Consider the following 18,831-nt stretch of genomic DNA (forward strand, 5'->3'; position numbering starts at 1 on the left):
AGCAATAGTAACCGTAACTAAGACATCATGGAAGCTCCAAGGTATTACCCAAACCCTCCACAAAAGTCCTGTCATCCATATTGGAGGGGACGACTCCTATCCAGGAACTCTCTCCATGAGAATAATTGCTCCCATCTGTCTCCCCGACAAAAAAAACAAGGGAAAAAAGAAGACTCAGGTTCCTCAGACATCAGTCTCTATAAACAACTCCTTTCCCTTTCTTCTGCTAGACTGGAGTAGGGATGGGAACCACACACCTCCTTTATCTTTTGACTCCAGTCTCCTCACTTGTAAAATGTTTGGGTTAGATTGGAAAACTCTAAGGATTTTTTTCTTCCATGGTTTCTGAAATGTTGGAAAGTCTGGGATATCAGGATTCTTCATTTCCCGCGCTGTTACTAAATAGTTGCAAATTTTGCATCAGTAATTCTCCTGTGAAGGACTTTCCAAGAGAGTAGCTTTTAGGCTTAAATGAGGATACAGAGACCCCGGGGGACTGAAAAGCTGTTGTCAAAGTAGAAGGTGGTATTTTCCATTTGGGGCCTGCCACCCGTGGGCGATGGTTGCCATCTGCCTCTCTATTTTCCTCCACGCTCTCATCCCACTTGTCCCCTGTGAGCTGTTGTTTTCTCTACCCACTGGTCACTCATTTGCCTTTGTTGGAAGTGCTGGTCTCCTACATTCTCACTGGGTGGTCAGGAGTTGGACGAATGTTGATGATTAGCAGGCTTAAAATAATTTCAAATTTGTCTTCATTTGGATGGAGGTTGAACTGCAATATACCCCTGGCTTGTTTATGTAAAAAGACTTTTTGCCAATGATATTAAAGCATATGAGTCAGAGATGGAACATATTTATCTAGGAACACAGTGTTTTAAAGTAGCTGGAGGGACACCAGTTATACCCAACAGGACCATGACAGTAGAAGCAGAAAGTGGCCTTATTTTGCATGCTGTATTCTTTGTCTCCAAAGGAGGACCCTCCCACTGATATTTCAGCCTCTGTAGGATGTTCTAGAGTCAGGTGGGAGTCATTTTTTTTTTCTGACTTGTGTCTACTTGTGGAGCTAGAACAACCCTGGGTTTTGATAATAATATGAGAAGATATTAGAAACGACCACTTGCCTTGTCAATTCCTCTTGGCTTGGACATTCATTTTTTTATTGGCTAAAGGCCAGGACTTGACCAATTAGAGACTCTCAAAAAAAAAAAAAAAAGAAAGAAAGAAAAAAGAAAAACACAGAGTATTAGTTATGATGTTAAATCATAAATTTGCAAAGGGAGCTGAACCGGCACACTCTGTGCTTTGGTTGTGTACAGCTAAGTCACGGGTTCTATAGAATTTATATCTGACTGCTTTCTTGCCAGGGGCTGTGTTTATCTGGACCAGGAGTCTAACTTCCTGGGATGATACTAAGTAGTTGAAAATTCCGCACAAATAATTCTTCTATAAAGGACTTGCCAAGAGAGTAACTCAATGTATTATGACCCCTTTTATATAAACCTCCTTCTTCCACCCAAACTTTCCCAAACTTGGCTGATTTTAGACCAATCGTTTTTCACAGGGTGGTCAGAAGAGTGTGTTCTTCTGCTTCTAACCAGTTTGGTTCTGGCCTTTTAAAATGGACACATAGTTTGCATTATAAGAGTAAACAACTAAGTTTTTTTTTTTTTTTTTTTTTTCATTTCAAGTGTGTGTGAGGCATGTATGCCTGTTTGTGTGTGTGCATGTGTGTATGGGTGGTGTGTGTGCTTGCATGTCATGTATGTGTGTGGTGTGTATTTGATACTGATGTTGAAACTCCTCTTTGATCACTCTCCACCTTGTTCACTGAGATGGATTCCCTCAGTTGAACCCAGCGCTCACCGATAGAGCTCACCCAGCCCAGCCACTTTGCCCTGGAATTCCTTGTCTCTGCTTTCAGAGTGCTAGAGTTCCAGGTGGGCTGCCCCCCTTCCATGTGCGTGAGTTCTGGGGTTCAGAACTCTGACTTTTACGTTTGCTGCTTACCTAGCAAACGCTCTAACCGCTGAAACAGCTAAGTTCAACTGGCCTTTACCTGCTGAAATCAGTGCTTTACTTACAAGATCTCCTTAGCTCTGCCAACAATCAAGATGGGTATTACTGTCACCTTTCCCCTTTAAAATAAATGCGCTTATATCTGAGGCATAGACTGATGGGGTAGCTGCATCCCCTTATAGCGTCTTTTCTGCAAATGTTGTTAAAAACACTCAAAGGCAACTTGCAGTCTCTCAGTTTGAATCATGGGTGATCTCCTTAGGGCTCTTTCAGCAAAGAGGTCTTCTTGGCCATCCCAACAATTCCTCATTCCGTTTGAGTTTTATGAAATTTGGAAGGCACTCCCAGCCTGAGGATTTTGTTACTTGGTGTCTTTTCCTTGTCATACGGTTGGAAGGACAGGCTGAGGACCCTGGGGAGAAAGAAGCTGTGTCTGGTTCTGCGGGCCTGGCTAGGGGCCTTGTTGGCTGTGCTATGTGCCCACAGGGAGACAATGGGCACTTCTGAGTGAGAATGTGGCCCATGGACCCCTGAGCCCTGAGGTCAGATTGTGTTCCCTGAAACAAAACTCTGGACTTTTGCCTTTTATTCATGGGTCCCATTCTGCCCTAGTAACCTTAGGCGGAACTCTTGGCATCCCCTAGGAAAGGGGCTTTCAAACAGTTTAGTTCTCTGCAGCCTGCTTGACCATAATGTCAAGCAACATGCAGCATCCTGCCTGCAGCATAGCCTTGGGGATTGCCTGGTGCACAGTCCTTATGTGGGAGCCCCAGCAGTGGGCTTTCAGGGTTCAGGAGTGAGTCATCTTGGCATCTCCCCAGAGGTGACTATTGGCCAAAGTGGAGAAAGCAGCCAGCCAGGTCTCATTTAGTCCCATTAGAATGCTGCCCCTGGACAGGCCTGAGCTCTAGGAAGCAGCCCCTGCAGGGCTTACGTGATCTGCAGGTGAAGCCAAGTCTCCAGAGGCGTGTTCCACCCCCAGCTGCCGAGGTTACTAGAGGAGGTCTGGTATGTGGGGGGAGACACCTGGCAGGTGTTGTCGATATGACTAAGAACTGCTATGACCATTCCGTACCGGCCCGGCCTCCATCACATGCCAGATGTGAGCATGCCTTAGCAGGGTCTTCCATCTTAGATGGTTATCACCCATGTTATTCAGGGGAGGCTCAAAGCACTAAGTAATGTGTCTTACCTGTGACTGGCTAGACTAGGATTCAAACTCTGGTCTTGATTTCTTCCTATTCCACTATTAACCTCCCTGGGAAAGAGTGCTACCAAATCTGGGATCTTGATGGTGGGTGAGCATCTGTGCTGTCACCATTGCTATATGGTGGGTGTGGCTCTGGGGTCTGTGTACTCGCCAGTGTCCCTGCAGAAATGTCGACCGTGAGAGCTCCGTTCGACAGCAATCATGCTACTGGTAAAAACAAGAGACTATTTTATTCTACCCCATCGGTGAACAGGCTCAGAGTGAACCAACGTGTCTTGAGGGAAGTTACAGCATTTGATACCCACACAAGGGTACAATACTTTCCGTAGCTTTTACCTTAGCAAAAACTTCTGGCTCCTACCCAGGCTGTCAGAACGCCCTTTTTCACTGTCTCTTTCCACACCTCTCTGCCCAATTTGTATGCAATTACTGTCTGGCCTCAATTCCAATATGTCCTTGATCCCAAGAGGCACATTTTTTCACACTTTAATATCTTTGCAATTGGCACCACATGTCTTGTCATTGAGATACACACTTAATGTGGTATGGCTTTTTAAATTGATGTTGCATTTTGCAGTTGATGGGAGACCAAGAATGGAGGGAATATGAGAATTCATGCCTTTATTCAACACATCTGTCACCTGCAATAGATGTCAGCACTATACTAGATTCTGGGGACTGTGAAATAACTAGTTTGCAGTTCTTGAAGTTATAATCTAGAGTGGTAAGATGGACCTGCAGCTCAAGAACCTGAGCTTGCTCATTTGCCATAGGAAGGGTTTGCAGAAACTGACATTGGCTTTGAGGGGAAGGTGTATCATGAAGGGGAGCAGAAGGATTAGGAGAAGGTCTGATACAGTGTTTTGGATAAGTTGAATGGTTGGAGCCAACAAAGTCTCAGAATCATGAGAAGTGAGGCTGTGTTTGGGAGCACCCACGGGTTCATTGTGGCCAAAGTGGAGGGTGCATGTGGAAACTTGGATGTAGAAATGATACCAGAAGAATGGCTAGGGACAGGTTTTTGGGGACTTTAAGTGTCTTGGAAATTAGTTTAATTTTTATCTTGAGTCTAAGAGTGAACTTTTGAGGGGTTTTACACAAGGGACTCTATCTCGATAGGTGTTTAGTGATTCTACAGAGGAAAGAGATGGGAAGAGGGCAGTGGGTGGGATGGGAGAAGGTGGGTAAGCTAAAGGCTATTGGAGAAGAAATAGTAGCTGCTACTCTGGAAGCTTAAAAAGAAAAACTCACTTTAATTAACCATCCCCAGACAGCCAGATCTGATCCTGCAGGCTTGAAGATCACCCAGTGTTACAGCTGCGCTTCTAGAAAAGACCCTGCAGGCACCAGGGGGGCTCTTCCTTGTCTCAGGAGAGCTGTGTTCTCACTAGACAGGCTCCTGCTGCCTATGAGAAAAACTTAGCATTTGTCTCTACTTGTTCAAGAAGGGCCCTGACATTCCCACAGATACTTGCCAAATTAGTTCTCTGCTCAGCCTGTTTTACAGTTGGATGGAAGCATATGCCAGTTCTGGGGAAAAAGTACAGGTATTGGAGTTATGTCTCACAGGGTAACCACAGTGGACATGTTCCCATAGGATAGCAGATGTTAAACATTTGGAGTTCTAAGAAGGAAGCAGGTATACAGGGTTTATAAAGCCAACATGACAATGATGCTGGGTCCTTTGAAAGATGCCCCAGGACGTATTTGTGAGTGGGAGGAGGTTTTCTGATGTCTGGATGCTTGGAGAAGGGATGAGGGATAATTAAACATGACCTGAGACTTATGACTCTCTTCCTTTCCCACCTTTCTGAACAGGTGCAGTGCCATACTTACACAGGGTACTGCTGGTGTGTGACCCCCGATGGCAAGCCCATCAGTGGCTCTTCTGTGCAGAATAAAACTCCTGTCTGTTCAGGTACCGTAGGAAGGGGCAGGAGGGATGAAAAGAGTTGGAGAGAGCCTACCAACTTGTTGGCTGGGCTCCGAATCTCACAGGCAAACATTTAAAGGGTTGGTGTGGTAAATGAATTCTTTTCCAGGTTAGAAGGGTTCCACGCTGTGCTTGCTCATAGTCAGCTAGATGAACAGTGCTGGCCTGTGACTGTGTGTGTGAGTGTGTATGTTTGTGTGTATTTATTTTGAGTTTATGTTTCTGGTCCAGGGCTCTTAAGCATTGGCTATGGACTCTTAGAGCCGAGATGGCATATATTTTAGAATTTTGTTGTTGTTTACTGCCTGTAGCAGACCTTGAAATGCATTCTTGGTATTGATTTTAAAGCTGTATGAGAGTTCAGTGCCAAAGGCTTCAGCAATTGATTAGTGATGTCTGTCATGGGCACAGGAAAGGAAAAGTGTTGGTTTCTCTGCCACATCTTTGCCATCCTATTATTACCACAATGAACCACAACAGAAAACTTTTCCAACAGTGAATCTTATGTCTGGCTGGTCATCTGTAAGGCCTGGGAGATTAAACAGACTGCAAGAGTCAAAGCTTCTCCTTGAATATTCTAACTTAATAGCTACTAGACCTGGAATGAATCCCAAAGCCCTTATTTTTATAAAGCTTTTCTGATATGTAGAAAAGTTTAGTAATGACCTATTGGGTTGATCTATAGCAAAGATTACATTTTCTACTCCCAGCTTTGTAAGCATATAGTGTTTGCTGTTTGGACAGTTCTGTGGGATTGTTGGGGATGGATTCACACAAGGCCCACATTTTCCCTTCATTAGTTACTCCATAAGGTTATCATCAAAACAGCCAGTCTTGCCTACCCACTGTGTACAGGGATTGGGTTTTTACGTATTCCCAATTTTAAGTGCAAGCTAAGTATAAAATATTATGCTAAAGCATAATTCCAAAGGCCTTCAGTCTATGTTAATTTTTTTTCATGGTTTTCAAATTTTTTAAATAAAATTTGTTCTCTTAAAAATGAAACGAAACAAAACAAAACAAAACCGGCCCTTCTGTTTAAAGAGGGAAGCAAGTGGAAAGGGTACCAAGAATGTATGTAAGAATGTATGTTAGAGATCAAAATTTACAGGCCCAAAGGGAAGTTTACTTTATTTGTGGTTTACACAGAAACTGGAGACCTTAATTGGGTTAGGATGAGGAGGGGCAGGGCTTGGCAAATGACCTGGAACGCTTCATTTAAACCAAACAAATGCAGTAGACACAAGCCCCCCTGCAGGGTAAGATAACAGAATCCTCCCAGAATGCCTGTATAAAGAAAGAGTGTGATGTGGGTTAGGAAAATCAGAACTCTCAGTTTTTCTCCTGTGGGCAGGATCTCCACAGAGGCCTTTCTGTGGAGTGTGCTTTCCCTACACATGGGGAGTTGGCCTTCAAGGAGAAGGCAGGTGCCACAGAGCCAGGCCTGGATAACGGGTACATGTTGGCATTCCAGAAGAAATGGGGCAAATGTTTGGCCTACAGGCTCCCCCCCTCCTTGAAGAACAGGCTGTGTCTAGAAAATTGTTTCCATGCCTCAGACTGTTTGGCCCATTCAGTACAATTGGGCCAACAATTTTCTACTTAACGCAGATGGAAAATCACCGATTTCCTGCCCTGACCAGCAAGGGATGTCAATCATTGTGTTTTCAGTAAGAGGGGGTTTCTTTTCAGTTGGCCCCGGTGGCTAGATGTGGGTCAGAACATGGAGATGGTGAGAAGAGGAGGCATGCAGGGGTGTGTAAATGGGGTACAAATATTGGGATGTTTGTGTTACATGGATGTGGAATTTTGTAAAAAAAAAAAAAACAGATCAAGATTGGTTCCAGGGAACCTGGAAATCATAGTTCATCTCAAAACAGTCTGGGTTATCAGTGACATTGATGTTAAACAAACCCCACTCGACATGCATGTGCTCACTAACTTTGTATATAATATCCCCAGTGTGTATACAATACATATATACACGACCGTGTGCTCATAACATCAGGCTTCGCCAAGTGTTTGACAGAAACCAACCACAGTGCCATCTGAATCTTGTGCTTCTGTTTCCTCTCTTGCCCAAGGTCCGGTCACCGACAAGCCCTTGAGCCAGGGTAATTCAGGAAGGAAAGGTGAGTGGAGTTTTGTGCTTTGTCTAAATGTTTGCTTCGAAAGCCAGTGTAAGCAGGGTTCTTAGCTGAGAGAGGAGCCTGGGCTGAAAGTGAAACATGCTTCAGGTTTCCACTTTCTTTCCTGAAGCACTAGAGTAAGGACGGCCCAGATAGCGATGACGATGATGGAGCTGGCATTGTTTCTGAGGAAGGAGAGAGAGTGTAGGATGCAGAGTTGAGTTAGGGACCACCCTCATGGGAGCCCTATGGGTCTCTGCTCTCTGGGAAGTTGAGTTGGCCAACTACTAATATATCCAGTGTTCAGCCAAAGAGGATGATGAAGGTAAGGCGCGCTCGTCTACCCTTGGCACTCTTTTTTTGTAAACTTACTTGAGTGTCCCCCTCCCCTGCCATTTTCCTGAATGGTATGTTCTAGTGTATCCAAGAGTCTCTTCCTAAAGACCAGGCTGACATCATGGCTTTGTGGCCAGTGCAGTTGTCATGAAATTCTCAACCATGTTGCCTTTACACCAAGAGGATAGTGACATGTGCACAGAGGCAGAGGAGACACGTGCTCTATGCGTGTCTGCTGCCAGGCCTTGCCACCCTCAAAGCATCACATAGTTTGCTTTCAGTTTGGCTTTTGTAGCAAGCTTAGGGACGTTTTGTTCGTTTGTTTAAACCTAGAGCAACACTAAACAGCAAATTAAACACCACAATTACAGGTAAGAGATAGATAGATAGATAGATAGATAGATAGGATAGATGACAGATAGATATTGTGAGAGAGAGGGTAAAGTTTTCTATCTTAAACTTCTAATGATAGTTTTTCCTGCCTCCTCCTTTTAACAAAGACTCCCCATTTTTGTTTCAGTCTGGTTCTCCCATTTCATTATAGCTGGTATTTGTCTGAGAGTTGTTTAGTGGACCCTGACATGTGGAGCTGGTCCCTGCAGTATGCTGCCAAGACAAGGGCTTGGAAGACAGTTTGAGTTCTAGGACTCACAACTGCTAGCTCCTGGGACGGTGCACACGGAGACCTGGAAAGCAGAGAGCTATCCATTTAATCACACATACAGGTGCTGCCTGGCTTCCCTCCACCTCAGGCTTGACTTGAGGCTTCCTACCTCACCTTGGCTTTGGTAACCACACGCTCATAAGAGTCCCTGGTGGAGAGGGTACTGTGAGTCAGCACAAATTTTACCATGTGCTACATATACACGGCCACATGCAGACCAGGGCTGCCACTGGCTTCCGTCACTGCCCTGAGGGTAGGAGTTAAGGCTCCGAGAAGCTGTTTCTCTGAGATGTGATCCTCCAAGAAGTAGAAGGTGGCATTACCATGGACTAAAACAGTGGGGCCCACAGGTAGGCGGCTTCTCTTTCCCTGAAGAAGGAAGGTGGGAAGAACGGGGAAGACGCCTCTCCAGGTCCTTGCCAGAGCTGGGGCTGCAACCAGGACTGCTATGGTGGGAGGCGGGGGCAGGGATGTCTCTGTAGAGGTCTGAAGTCACCAGGCCGGTCAGCGGTCAGCAGCATGTGCCTGGAGGGTTTAGGAATAAGAGCTGTTTTCATCGCACTTTCTGCGGATTAATGCTTCTCCTCGCCTTTGTTTCTGGGTGTGAGGACCTCACGGCAGAGAAAAAACAGTTGGCAGTCATGTAAAGCTGACCACCCATCAAAACTGATCCTTCTCATCCCAAGGGAATGGGGGGTAGGGGAGGAGGAATACACGGTGTGGACAAAGCCTGACGTCCGGAAAGGCTGGTTTGCATCCTGAACTGGATAGAAAAGGCTCTTGTAGTTGCTGTGCTTCACGTGAGTAACAATGATGGATACTCATGGTCATCCTGGCTCCCACTAAGCCAGCTGGTGAACTGCAGATGGCATTTACAGGTGATGGTCGTGAACACCCTCTGTCTCCTCCTAGACCAGTGGAGGTCTCAGGAGCCTGACTCCTCCAGGGTGATGCTAAGAATGGAGGCTCCCTCTAGATCAGTGGTTCGCAACCTTCCTAACACTGCCCCTCATGTTGTGGTGAACCCCCCCCCCACACACACCATAAAATTATTCTTTTACGGCTTCATAATTATAACTCTGCTACTGATAGGAGCTGTAATGTAAATGTCTGATATGTGACCCCACAGGGGGTCGTGACCCACAGGTTGAGAACCATTGCACTAGATGGGGCCGTTACTATCAGCTCCCAGCTCCTTGATTCCTTCCCTGATGGCTGGCTGACTTGTTCCTGCAGGGTTCCATGGAGGCAAAGGGCAAGTGGGTAGGTGGGTGCTAATACCCACCCTCCCCTGGCGATCTCGGCTATGTCTGGGGTCCCGTTTTCCCTCCGCTTGGGGAATCAGTTTAGGTACAGCATCCTTTCTTTGTCTGCCCTAGGCACATAGAGAAGGCAGGTTCAGGCCACCTGTAGGAAGGGCCACTTGAAGCCACACCTGCCGAGGAAGCCAGGGTTTGAATGGGGACAGGGTGTGAGAGGGCATTGGTAATATCCTGTGTCGACCTGCGGAGGTTCCTCTTTCAGCTGCACTTTAGGCTGGAATGTGCTCTACGGGGCAGCAGGTGGGTCGAGACAAAGGCCCCTTGTCTGAGCTCAGGCCCACATGTGGGTTCCCCTAGAAGGCATCTCTTCCGAGTTGGGGCTCACCAGACGAATGACAGTTGGGCTGGGCCCCGAGGAGTGCAAGTGGTCTGATTGGAAAGCAGGTACTGCGCTAGGTCTTTGAGTGCGAGGGATGTGGGTGCTAGGCAGGGATGGGACCCAGCTTCTCGCTTCCCCTAACTCTCTCGCCTTCGTGAATGCACCCCACTCGACGAGGCTGGGAAGGATCGGTTCTCTCTGCCTGGAGGGAATGAAAAGATGTATTGTGCGAGCGCTCAGGGTCTGGTCGCCAGCCAGGAATTAGGCCTTGGAAGGAAAGGAGGAGAAAGGCAGAGTGCAGGGACCCGGGGGTAGAAGAGACCAGAGATAGCGGGAGGGAGGGAGGAGGGGAGGCAGTCCCTGCTGCTTGGCTAGGCTGGGGGGCCTGGGCTGCTGTGGTTCCTGGGTTCACAGGTGCGGGCCCCTGAGGGAAGAAGTGGGGGAGGAGGGGGGACTGTTATCTTCCCCAGATGCACGTGCTCCGGGAGGGGAGGAGGGTCACAACTCAGACTATTTACTTAATCCCCTGGAATGTCCTCTCTTCGCTCTGTTTTTGGAGCCCCCCTCGTGTTTAACGGACTCCTTTATGGGCACATGTGTGGTAATTAACACGTGCGGTGTAGGTCCTGGGCCATGTGTTTGCGTTTCAAATATCCATTGATCTGGGGCAATCCCATCCTGCTCGCCCCCTCCTCATCTCCTCTGGTCCTGTTCCTTGAAGACAGATGGGGGTGGGGGTTGCGTGTCTGCGGGGTGGGGGTGGTGCACGTGCGCATTCGCATGTGTTTTATCGATGCCACGGAGGCTCGTTTGAAGAAAGGAAGAGGACCCGGGGCAGTCCCTCCAGCTCTGAGGCCCGACTCTGCTCAGTTGAAGGCTGTAGGAGTTGAGAGATGGACTGATTTGGGGCAGTCCAAAGGGGAAATGGCTGGGAAGCCGGCTGTGTTTCCAGGCTATTGACTGATCTAGAGCAGCCTGTGTGGGCTTTCCTGACCGGTTTCTTTGGGGATTGAGATGTGAAGAACTCGCAGGATAACACACGGGGTGGGGGCGGGGCTGCCTGACTGTACCACCCGTGAAGTACCCGGATGACAAGTCTCAGCCTCCCCAGGGAGACTGCGGTTTTTAGCGCTTCTTAGACTGCCCCTCCTGAAGGCCCAGAATCCTTGGGGCTGCGGATGCTGAGACAAACAGCAAGTGAAAGCTGGTGAGGATCATCAGAGGAAGTTTTCTGAAATGTCCCCCCACGGTCCTGTAAGAGGTCTGGGAGTTTGTTGTTTAAAGGAAACAGAGACAGAAACAGAGACATGAACATACTCTGCTCCAGTTCCCTGAGCCTGGGTGAGGGGTACCAAGATGGCTGTCCAGGGATACCTACCCTCCACACGAAGCGTCTTCCTTGTGCACACAGTTTTAACCTCCACTGCATTTGAGTGGAGACAAGCAACCTATGACCTGTGTGCCCTCACTCTAACGCTATCCTGCTAAACAGGATAATATGCCTACATATCTCCAACGTAGGGGAAGCAGCTTTTGGCTCTCTGTGTGCATGTTGCCGCTGTGTTCTGTGATCTACGCCACCTTAGCTGAACTGGGCACGTCAAATACCAGCTTCGTAGGGCTCAGTCTCAATTGGTGTGCACAGGCAAACGTGAGTGCCCAGGCACACACAATGTCTGACTCCTTTCTACAGCTGCCCTGTCTTCCTGCCTGGCCCCAGTCTCAGCCCGCTGCCCTACACCTCAGTCTTTGCTCCATGTGGCTGAAGGAAAGTCTCTGTGTGAGGAGTACTAGGCTGAGTCTGACTCCCTGTCATATCGAATCTCCAAGGACCAGGAGAGGAAACTGGGACTTAAGGATCTGGAAAGGCTTCCTAATCAAATGAATATTTGAATCCCTGGTGGTATTAGTGGCTGGTGGTGTTTTATGCTGCTTCTTTTATTGGGTAAATGTTTAGAGCTTGCAAGGCTCATGTTTGTTATAGCCATGGAGGCTACAGCCGTGAGGGAAAATGAACCCTAGCCTCATAACCCCCATCAGAACCATTAGGTCCTTGGCCTTTTGTGATGGAGGCAATCTTCAAGTGGATGTGGACCTTCAAAGAACCAACAGTTTCTAGACTCTTAGAACTTGCTGCTTCCGTGGAAAGAGAAGGTGGGTGGCCTTTTCTGGCTGGTAGCTGCTTTTGTCAGAGCCTCTGAGGAAAGACCCTGAGAGTGGCAGCCTGGGATGAGGCTATGTGCTTGGATGTGATTCAGGCCATTTCTAATCCCTTAGCCCTATCTCTGAGGGCCACACAGATCCTGTGGTGAAGGTGGGCGACCTATCATTGCCTGGTCTCACTGCACTGATTCTGTACCTTCAGGAAGATAGAGATGAAATCTAGGACTGCTTATTACTGTATTTCTATGCAAAGGCAACAGATGAGAGCAGCTAAAACAGTTCTTAAAAAAAGGTGTATAGAATAGTTTTTACCTGTTTCAAGACATAAAGCCGTAACAGTTAAGACAGTGAAGTGTTAGAGAGAGGATGGATATACCTAAGAAAATGGAGAATGGAGGTGGCAGAGAAGCTGCATCCTCATGCCCTGTTGGAAAGGATTTAAGTGGCACAGACACGATGGAGGATCATTTGGCAACCCCCCCACCTCTCCATCTCCCCACCTCTCCCTCTGCCCTCTCTCTCCTTTCTTTCCTTCATTCCTTTGACAGAGTCTAACTATGTTGCTCAGGCTGGATTTTCAATTCATGATTCTATGGCTTTAGCCTTCTAAGTGCTCGAATTTGAGGTGTGAGCCACCATTCCTGGAAGTTTCTGTTAAAAAAATTCTAAGCATATACTTAACCCTAGTTTATCAATTATATTCCTGAACATTTATTTTAAAGACATGAAGACAGCCACACAAGTCACCCATATGGAATATGTAACAGTTTTATCTATAATGTCAAAATAGCAACAACCCAAATGTCCTGTAACAGGTGCAACAAGCCCAGGCTGCATCTGTACCACAGATGATACTCAGCAGTATATGTAACAACAACTTGCAAAGGTCTCAAGGGTATTGTGCAAGCACACACACACACTCACAGGAACACACACACACACACACACACACACACACACAAAGCCGATTTCAAAAGATCAGATACTACACAATTCCATTTATCCAGGATTCTAGGATGACAAGATGATAGAGGTAGAGAACAAGTGAGGAGTTGTGAGGTGTGAGACTAGGAAGGAAAAGTGTGACCATGAAGAGGAAACCCATAGCAGCCTCTGTGGTGATGGGCTAGTTCTGTACAACTCTGCTGTGACATGAATCTCTACACGGATAAAATAATTCAGGGCTTCACACACGTAAACAGGTGCACGTGAAAATACTGGGGTCTGGGTAAGGTGCCCATATGAGCTTCTGGATTTTGATTTTGTACTGTCATTTTGTACCTATATAATTACAGTCATCCTTCAGTATCCATGGGTGTGTGTGTGTGTGTGTGTGGGTGGTGCTAGACCTCCCCTATATATCCCAGACTAGCTTTGAACTTCTGATCTTCCTACCTCTCCCTCCCAAGTGCTAGGATGATAGGTGTATACAAACAGAGTTGGCTTATGCAGTGCTCCGGCTGTGACACAGGCAAGCACTCCACCAGTGCTCTGTCCCTAGCCTGTGGTAAAGTCCCCTATATGAAGCATAATGTGACATTGCATTTGTATAAACTTAAGCACGTCTTTTCACAATAAAAAGTTTTAAAGAAATTAGTTCAGAGATCTGCGCAAATCCGGTCTTGAACTGGATTTTCATGCTACAGGTGCCTCTTGCTCTCTCTCTCCTCTACCTCCTCTTCCTCCTCCTCGTCACTACTTCTCTTTTCTCCAACTTCCTTTCTTCCTTTTAGTCTGTTCCTCATCTGCATTCTCAGCTAGCCTCTCCGTTTTTGCTCTTATGCCGAGGAATGAATGACTTGAGGATGTGAGGAAAGTACTTGCAAAAGCCAGCTTTAAGCGTATTCTTACATTGTAGAGGAAGTGTTCAGGTGGAAGGAAACAGCTGTAAAACATGGACCTCTTGCTTTAGAGTGAGCTTAGAGTGCTTTCACTGGTCAGCACAGGGACAACTTTCAGCCTGCTTAGAAGCCTCCTTACCCAGGAGCCATGTATCTTGGGAGATGCTGGGGTTAGCAAGTGCTCCATCCTTCTGGAGCGGACCTAGGCCAACTTCTTAAGAGACTTTTGCAAACAGGATGCCCATGAAGTCACCTGGACTTCCATGTGGTCCCTTCAAAAGCAAGAACTTTGTAGTTCTGCCAAGCTTTAGTTTATTCTCATAAAAGATGGACAGTGGTGTCATCAAAGAATGGGAGGGAGAATCACAGTAGCTGACACAGTTTGAGATGAGTTCAAGAATCTGAGGGAGCTTGGGCTTGTTGAGGAACCTTCAAAATCTCATGTTGAGGGTAGAGGTTGCTTTTTTTTTTTCTCATTGCTTACACTCTACCTCGGGAAACCCCAAGAGATGCCATTAATACAGATTCCTCCTCTGGCCCCTTTGACACACTTGCTTTTGAAGGACCTGGAAGAGAAAGCTCTTTGTATGTGGTCAGAATAAACTCATTGTACACCCAGACAATTAACTCCTCAATGGACTTGCCAGTCCCTTCAAAGGGCCAGCCCTGCTTCCCCGGATCTCTTGGGCTCTATTCAGTCCCTTAAGCACACCAATGTTTTGGGGTTTTTGTTTTGTTTTGTTTGTTATTCTGAAAAGTCTTTCCTTGAGAATAGTCAGAGCGGATCAACATTGTCTTCAACCCAGCATTTATCTCCCCTCGCCAGCGAGTGTCAATCAGAAATCAAAAAGCCAAACAGAGGAGGCTTTGAACGGTGTCATCGGGGGTCGAAGTGACTTCCAGCTGTCTGTGCGTGGGCCAGGCCTTCTCGAAGGGAAGGAATTGTGCTGTCACACACACCCACTGTCTTTATAGGTTCCCAGAGCCCATGCAGGGGCTGCACCTGCAAGGGCCAGGCATGGGTGGGGGCTGGGCAACCTTGGAAAGCCACACAGTGGCTCTGGGGCTGGGCAGTTTCCAGAGCTGCTCACTGCCTCTGAGGCCTCACTTGTACTGAAACTTGCTTTTTTCATCTGCCTGATGGCTTCCTCCTTTCTGGCTTGATGGTGCAGATAGAGGAAGGAAGCCACCTGCCAGAAACAGCATTGCAAACTTGATACTGTGATTATGATTGCTGATCTTGAGAAATTACCTCATTTGCTTTATTTATTTGTTTATTTTTATTTTCATTTTTTTTCTCCCTGTAAGAAATGTTACATTCTTTGAAACCCTCCTCCCCATACTGTTCTCTCTTGTCCTTCTTAGTCTGGAAGAATATTTTGGCATTAAGGAGAAATAAAGTCTTACTATTTGAAGTCCAAAAATTACACCCAGCATAAGTCTCAGGCATGAAATTACCACACACACAAGTATACATATATATATATATTAAGATATATGGGGAAGTTCTTTCTCTCTCTCCAAATTAGCCACTGCCCAACAACCTAACTGCTGCCACCGGGTGATTTTCTGTTAGTGACTCTGATACACCCTCACCTTGGTTCAAAAAGCCTTTATTGAAATGTAACTTATACACCAGAAAAACAAACAAACAAACAAACAATCTTACTCATTGTAAATGTAAGATCCAATGAATTTAGCAATTTTTTAGAGTCACACAACCATTACCAGAGACAAATTCCATCACCGCCCCATAGCACTTTTAGGCTGTCTAAAGTTTTACCCTCTCTCAACTTCCACTTCAGCATCTATAGAGCAGCTTTGCCGTCTTGATGCATTTACTTTTGTAAATCTGCGCTGTGTAAATGTGATCCTGTCACAGACAATAGTTAACAACTGCCTTGCATTTTTATGATGTTTTTGAAGGGTGTCAGTTATATATTTTTGTATTTCAGATATTATTCCTTTCTATTGCTGCACTGTATTCCTTTATATGGACATAGATTTTACCTCTTACCAGCTGATAGACATTTGGATTGCTTAAAACTTTGAGGCTTTTTGGGTTGGTGAGATGGGTCAGTGAGTAAAGGGGCTTGCCACTAACTCTACAACCGAAGCTCAATTTCTAGACTTCACATGATAGAGGAGAGAAAAGACTCCTGTATGTGTCCTGTGACTTCTACTCAGGCATCGCAGCATATGGGTGCCTTCTGAGTCTAATAAACAAACAAACATTCAAATTAGAAGCTGCTATATTTAAGTAATACTGTTATATTTGTACACATGTCTTTCTGAGAACATGTTTTTATTTCTTTTTCATAAATTCCTAGGAGCAGAATTTAGAAGTTGTGAATGTGTGTGTGTTTAAAAAGAAATTGCCAAATTATTCTTCAAAGTGGCTCGCAGTTGTATACTTTCACTAACAGTGAACAAAGGGTTCCATTTTCTCCACATTCTTGCTAACACTTGGTATTATCAGTCTTCTATTTTAGCTATTCTTATGGATGCTTAGTGGTACCTTGTGAATTTTTGTTTGTTTGTTTGTTTGTTTGAGGCAGAAACTTTTGTAGCCCTGACTGGTCTAAAACTCACTAAGTAGTACAGGCTGGCCTTGAACTTGTGGAACTCCTCCTGCTTCTGCCTTACAAATACTGGAATTACAGGCAGGTACTACCATGTTCATCCTTCATTGTGTAAATTTGTCCTTCCTAATGATGAATGACATTTAATATTATTAGTGTGTTTATTTCTCATCTCTATGTCTTTTGGTGTGTGTGTGAAATGCTTATTAATGTTTTGCTTAGCTTTAAAATAAGGTTGTCATCTTACTGAATTTTAAAGTTTATCTGAAACTTTGATACTTTCTTAATTTCCTAAGTCCAGTCTTAAAAGTAAATAATTCAAATAAGATGATTAGTACTCACGGAGAAAACAGCTCCTTTAGCAGTGTGTTAGAGTTGTCTATACCCACAGAGTGCCAGCTTCCTGGAGCATGTTTAGCAGAAGATACTGCTACTCAGAGAAATAAAGTGAGGAGTTTAGGTTAGGCAGTACGTGGATATAAACAAGGACCAGTGTGAGGTCCCACTAGGAATTAGGAAGCCAACGGTACATGTAGAAAACCAGGGCCCAGTGTGTGGCCTGGTGCTTCTCCAAGGCTTGCCAGGAAGCGGAACTTCTGTGGACCTTGGACCCAAGCCTTGGATCTATGTTTATTAAAAAAATTGTCTGGTGGGTCAGGAGCCAGGTGCCCAGGTGCCCGGAGATGATGGTTAGAGGGCTCGTTGGACTTGGAGTGGTTTCCTGGCTTAGGGATGTGCTGGGTTTCACAGGTGGCTGCTGGCAGGAGGGCACCTCAACATTTCTCACTTCATAAAGCTTTCCATCTGGGGCCTCCCTGTACAGAGCAGCTGTATCTCTTCACCCTCAGTGACCCTACCCAGCAGGAAGACTCAACCCTCTGCCTCAGCTTCATGCTCCATGGGCTTCCATATGAATGTCTGAGCCATCCATGGAGCTCCCCTACCAACACAAGTACAGATCTGCCCCCCGGAAGCCCTCCTTGCGCTCCACAGACTTTCTTGGCTGATGGGTAGACCAGATGGCCAGAGCCAGGCTTTCATCTGGATGTCAGGAAAAAGAGGCAGGCTGTTTTTGGTTATTTTGCTGCAGAGAGAGGGGTGGCTCCTGTATAGACATTTTAATGTCTACATCAAGTATGAAATATTACATAAGCTGTCGTATTTGGACTTGTGCTGTTGACCTCTTGCTTCTTTGTTAGCTCCCAAGGCTCAAGGCTCCCAAAGTGAAGGCACCCTGTGAGCTGAGGGGGCTGGGTACACTGCGCTGAACTATTCACACTGAACTCTGTGTCTGGCAGAAGTGACCAGACCAAATACGCACTGCAGCTGCCAGGAGGCTCCATTCAGGGGCTTGTTGAACTCAATGTAAAGAGGTGTTAATAGAGTTGGGGAAGCGGTGTTATTTTTTTAAAAAATGACATTTTGTGGCTCTGCTTGGTATTTATTCTCTCTCAGTGACTTCCAGGTCAAGCTCACACAGTTTGACATCGAAGATGCCCACTAGGGGATCTAGTTGGAGGCAAAAAAGATACCGAGCACACTGTATTTGAGCTCTTTCTGCTCTGCCTCATTTCTTGGAGTGATTCTCAGGAAGTCTGGGATTGCTCTGGCCCCAGGGAGAGTTGGGTCTTCATCTCAGCACAAGACAGGTGTCACAACACTGTTATATTGCTGGCCTCGGTCTCCAGGGACGGTGTGGGTGTATGAGGGTTGACTCCAGCAAGAGATCAAACGTGCTCTTTCTCCCTCTGATAAGATTTCAGGGAAGCTGGTGAAGGTACCAACCAGAGCCCTAGATGGTGAGGACCTGACACCATTGGTGGTCTGATTGGTGTCTCACAGATTATCTGAGAGTCAGGCTTCTCTATAAATAGTTAATGCCCAGGAAATATAGCGTTCCATTCCTAATGATCTCTGGGGGGTCTTGGGAGGAGAGCAATGGTGTAATCATCAAACCAGTTGAAACAATAGCTCTTAACCTCTCTCCTTCCACTAAGGGTGGAAACAAAGAAGAATCTCTAAACTATTCTCAAGATGTACAAAGATAACTTCCTTCTCTTTTACTCAGGGAGGTTAGAATAGTTTCTTGGGGATTGAGAAAAAAACATTCTTTCTCTCTCAAATGGGTGTACACAGTACGGGAATGTTTATTATTGTCTATCTACTAAAATTTTCTTAGGCAGTGATTGGAGAAAAAGGTATAAAAATACTCCTTAAGTGGGCAATAGTGAAATGGTTGCAAAACGCTTCTCTAAGCTGAGGGTTCTGAGCCTTGACAAAAGCAGAATCGTGGCAGGTAAATAAACAAACTGT

General features: G+C 46.0%; 1 protein-coding gene across 6 annotated transcripts in view; it reads left to right on the forward strand.

The window, feature by feature from the left end:
• Smoc1 (SPARC related modular calcium binding 1) overlaps positions 1 to 18,831 on the forward strand; it is a 153,126-nt gene that overhangs the window by 100,755 nt on the left and 33,540 nt on the right. For all 6 annotated transcript variants that reach the window (XM_060387788.1, XM_060387790.1, XM_060387792.1 and 3 more), the window contains exons 4-5: positions 5,048 to 5,147; positions 7,247 to 7,294. In XM_060387788.1, coding sequence (XP_060243771.1) covers positions 5,048 to 5,147; positions 7,247 to 7,294 — 148 coding nt within the window. The remainder of the gene's footprint in view (positions 1 to 5,047; positions 5,148 to 7,246; positions 7,295 to 18,831) is intronic.

The sequence above is a fragment of the Meriones unguiculatus genome, chromosome 7 (assembly GCF_030254825.1).
Source record: "Meriones unguiculatus strain TT.TT164.6M chromosome 7, Bangor_MerUng_6.1, whole genome shotgun sequence".
Lineage (NCBI taxonomy): Eukaryota > Metazoa > Chordata > Mammalia > Rodentia > Muridae > Meriones > Meriones unguiculatus.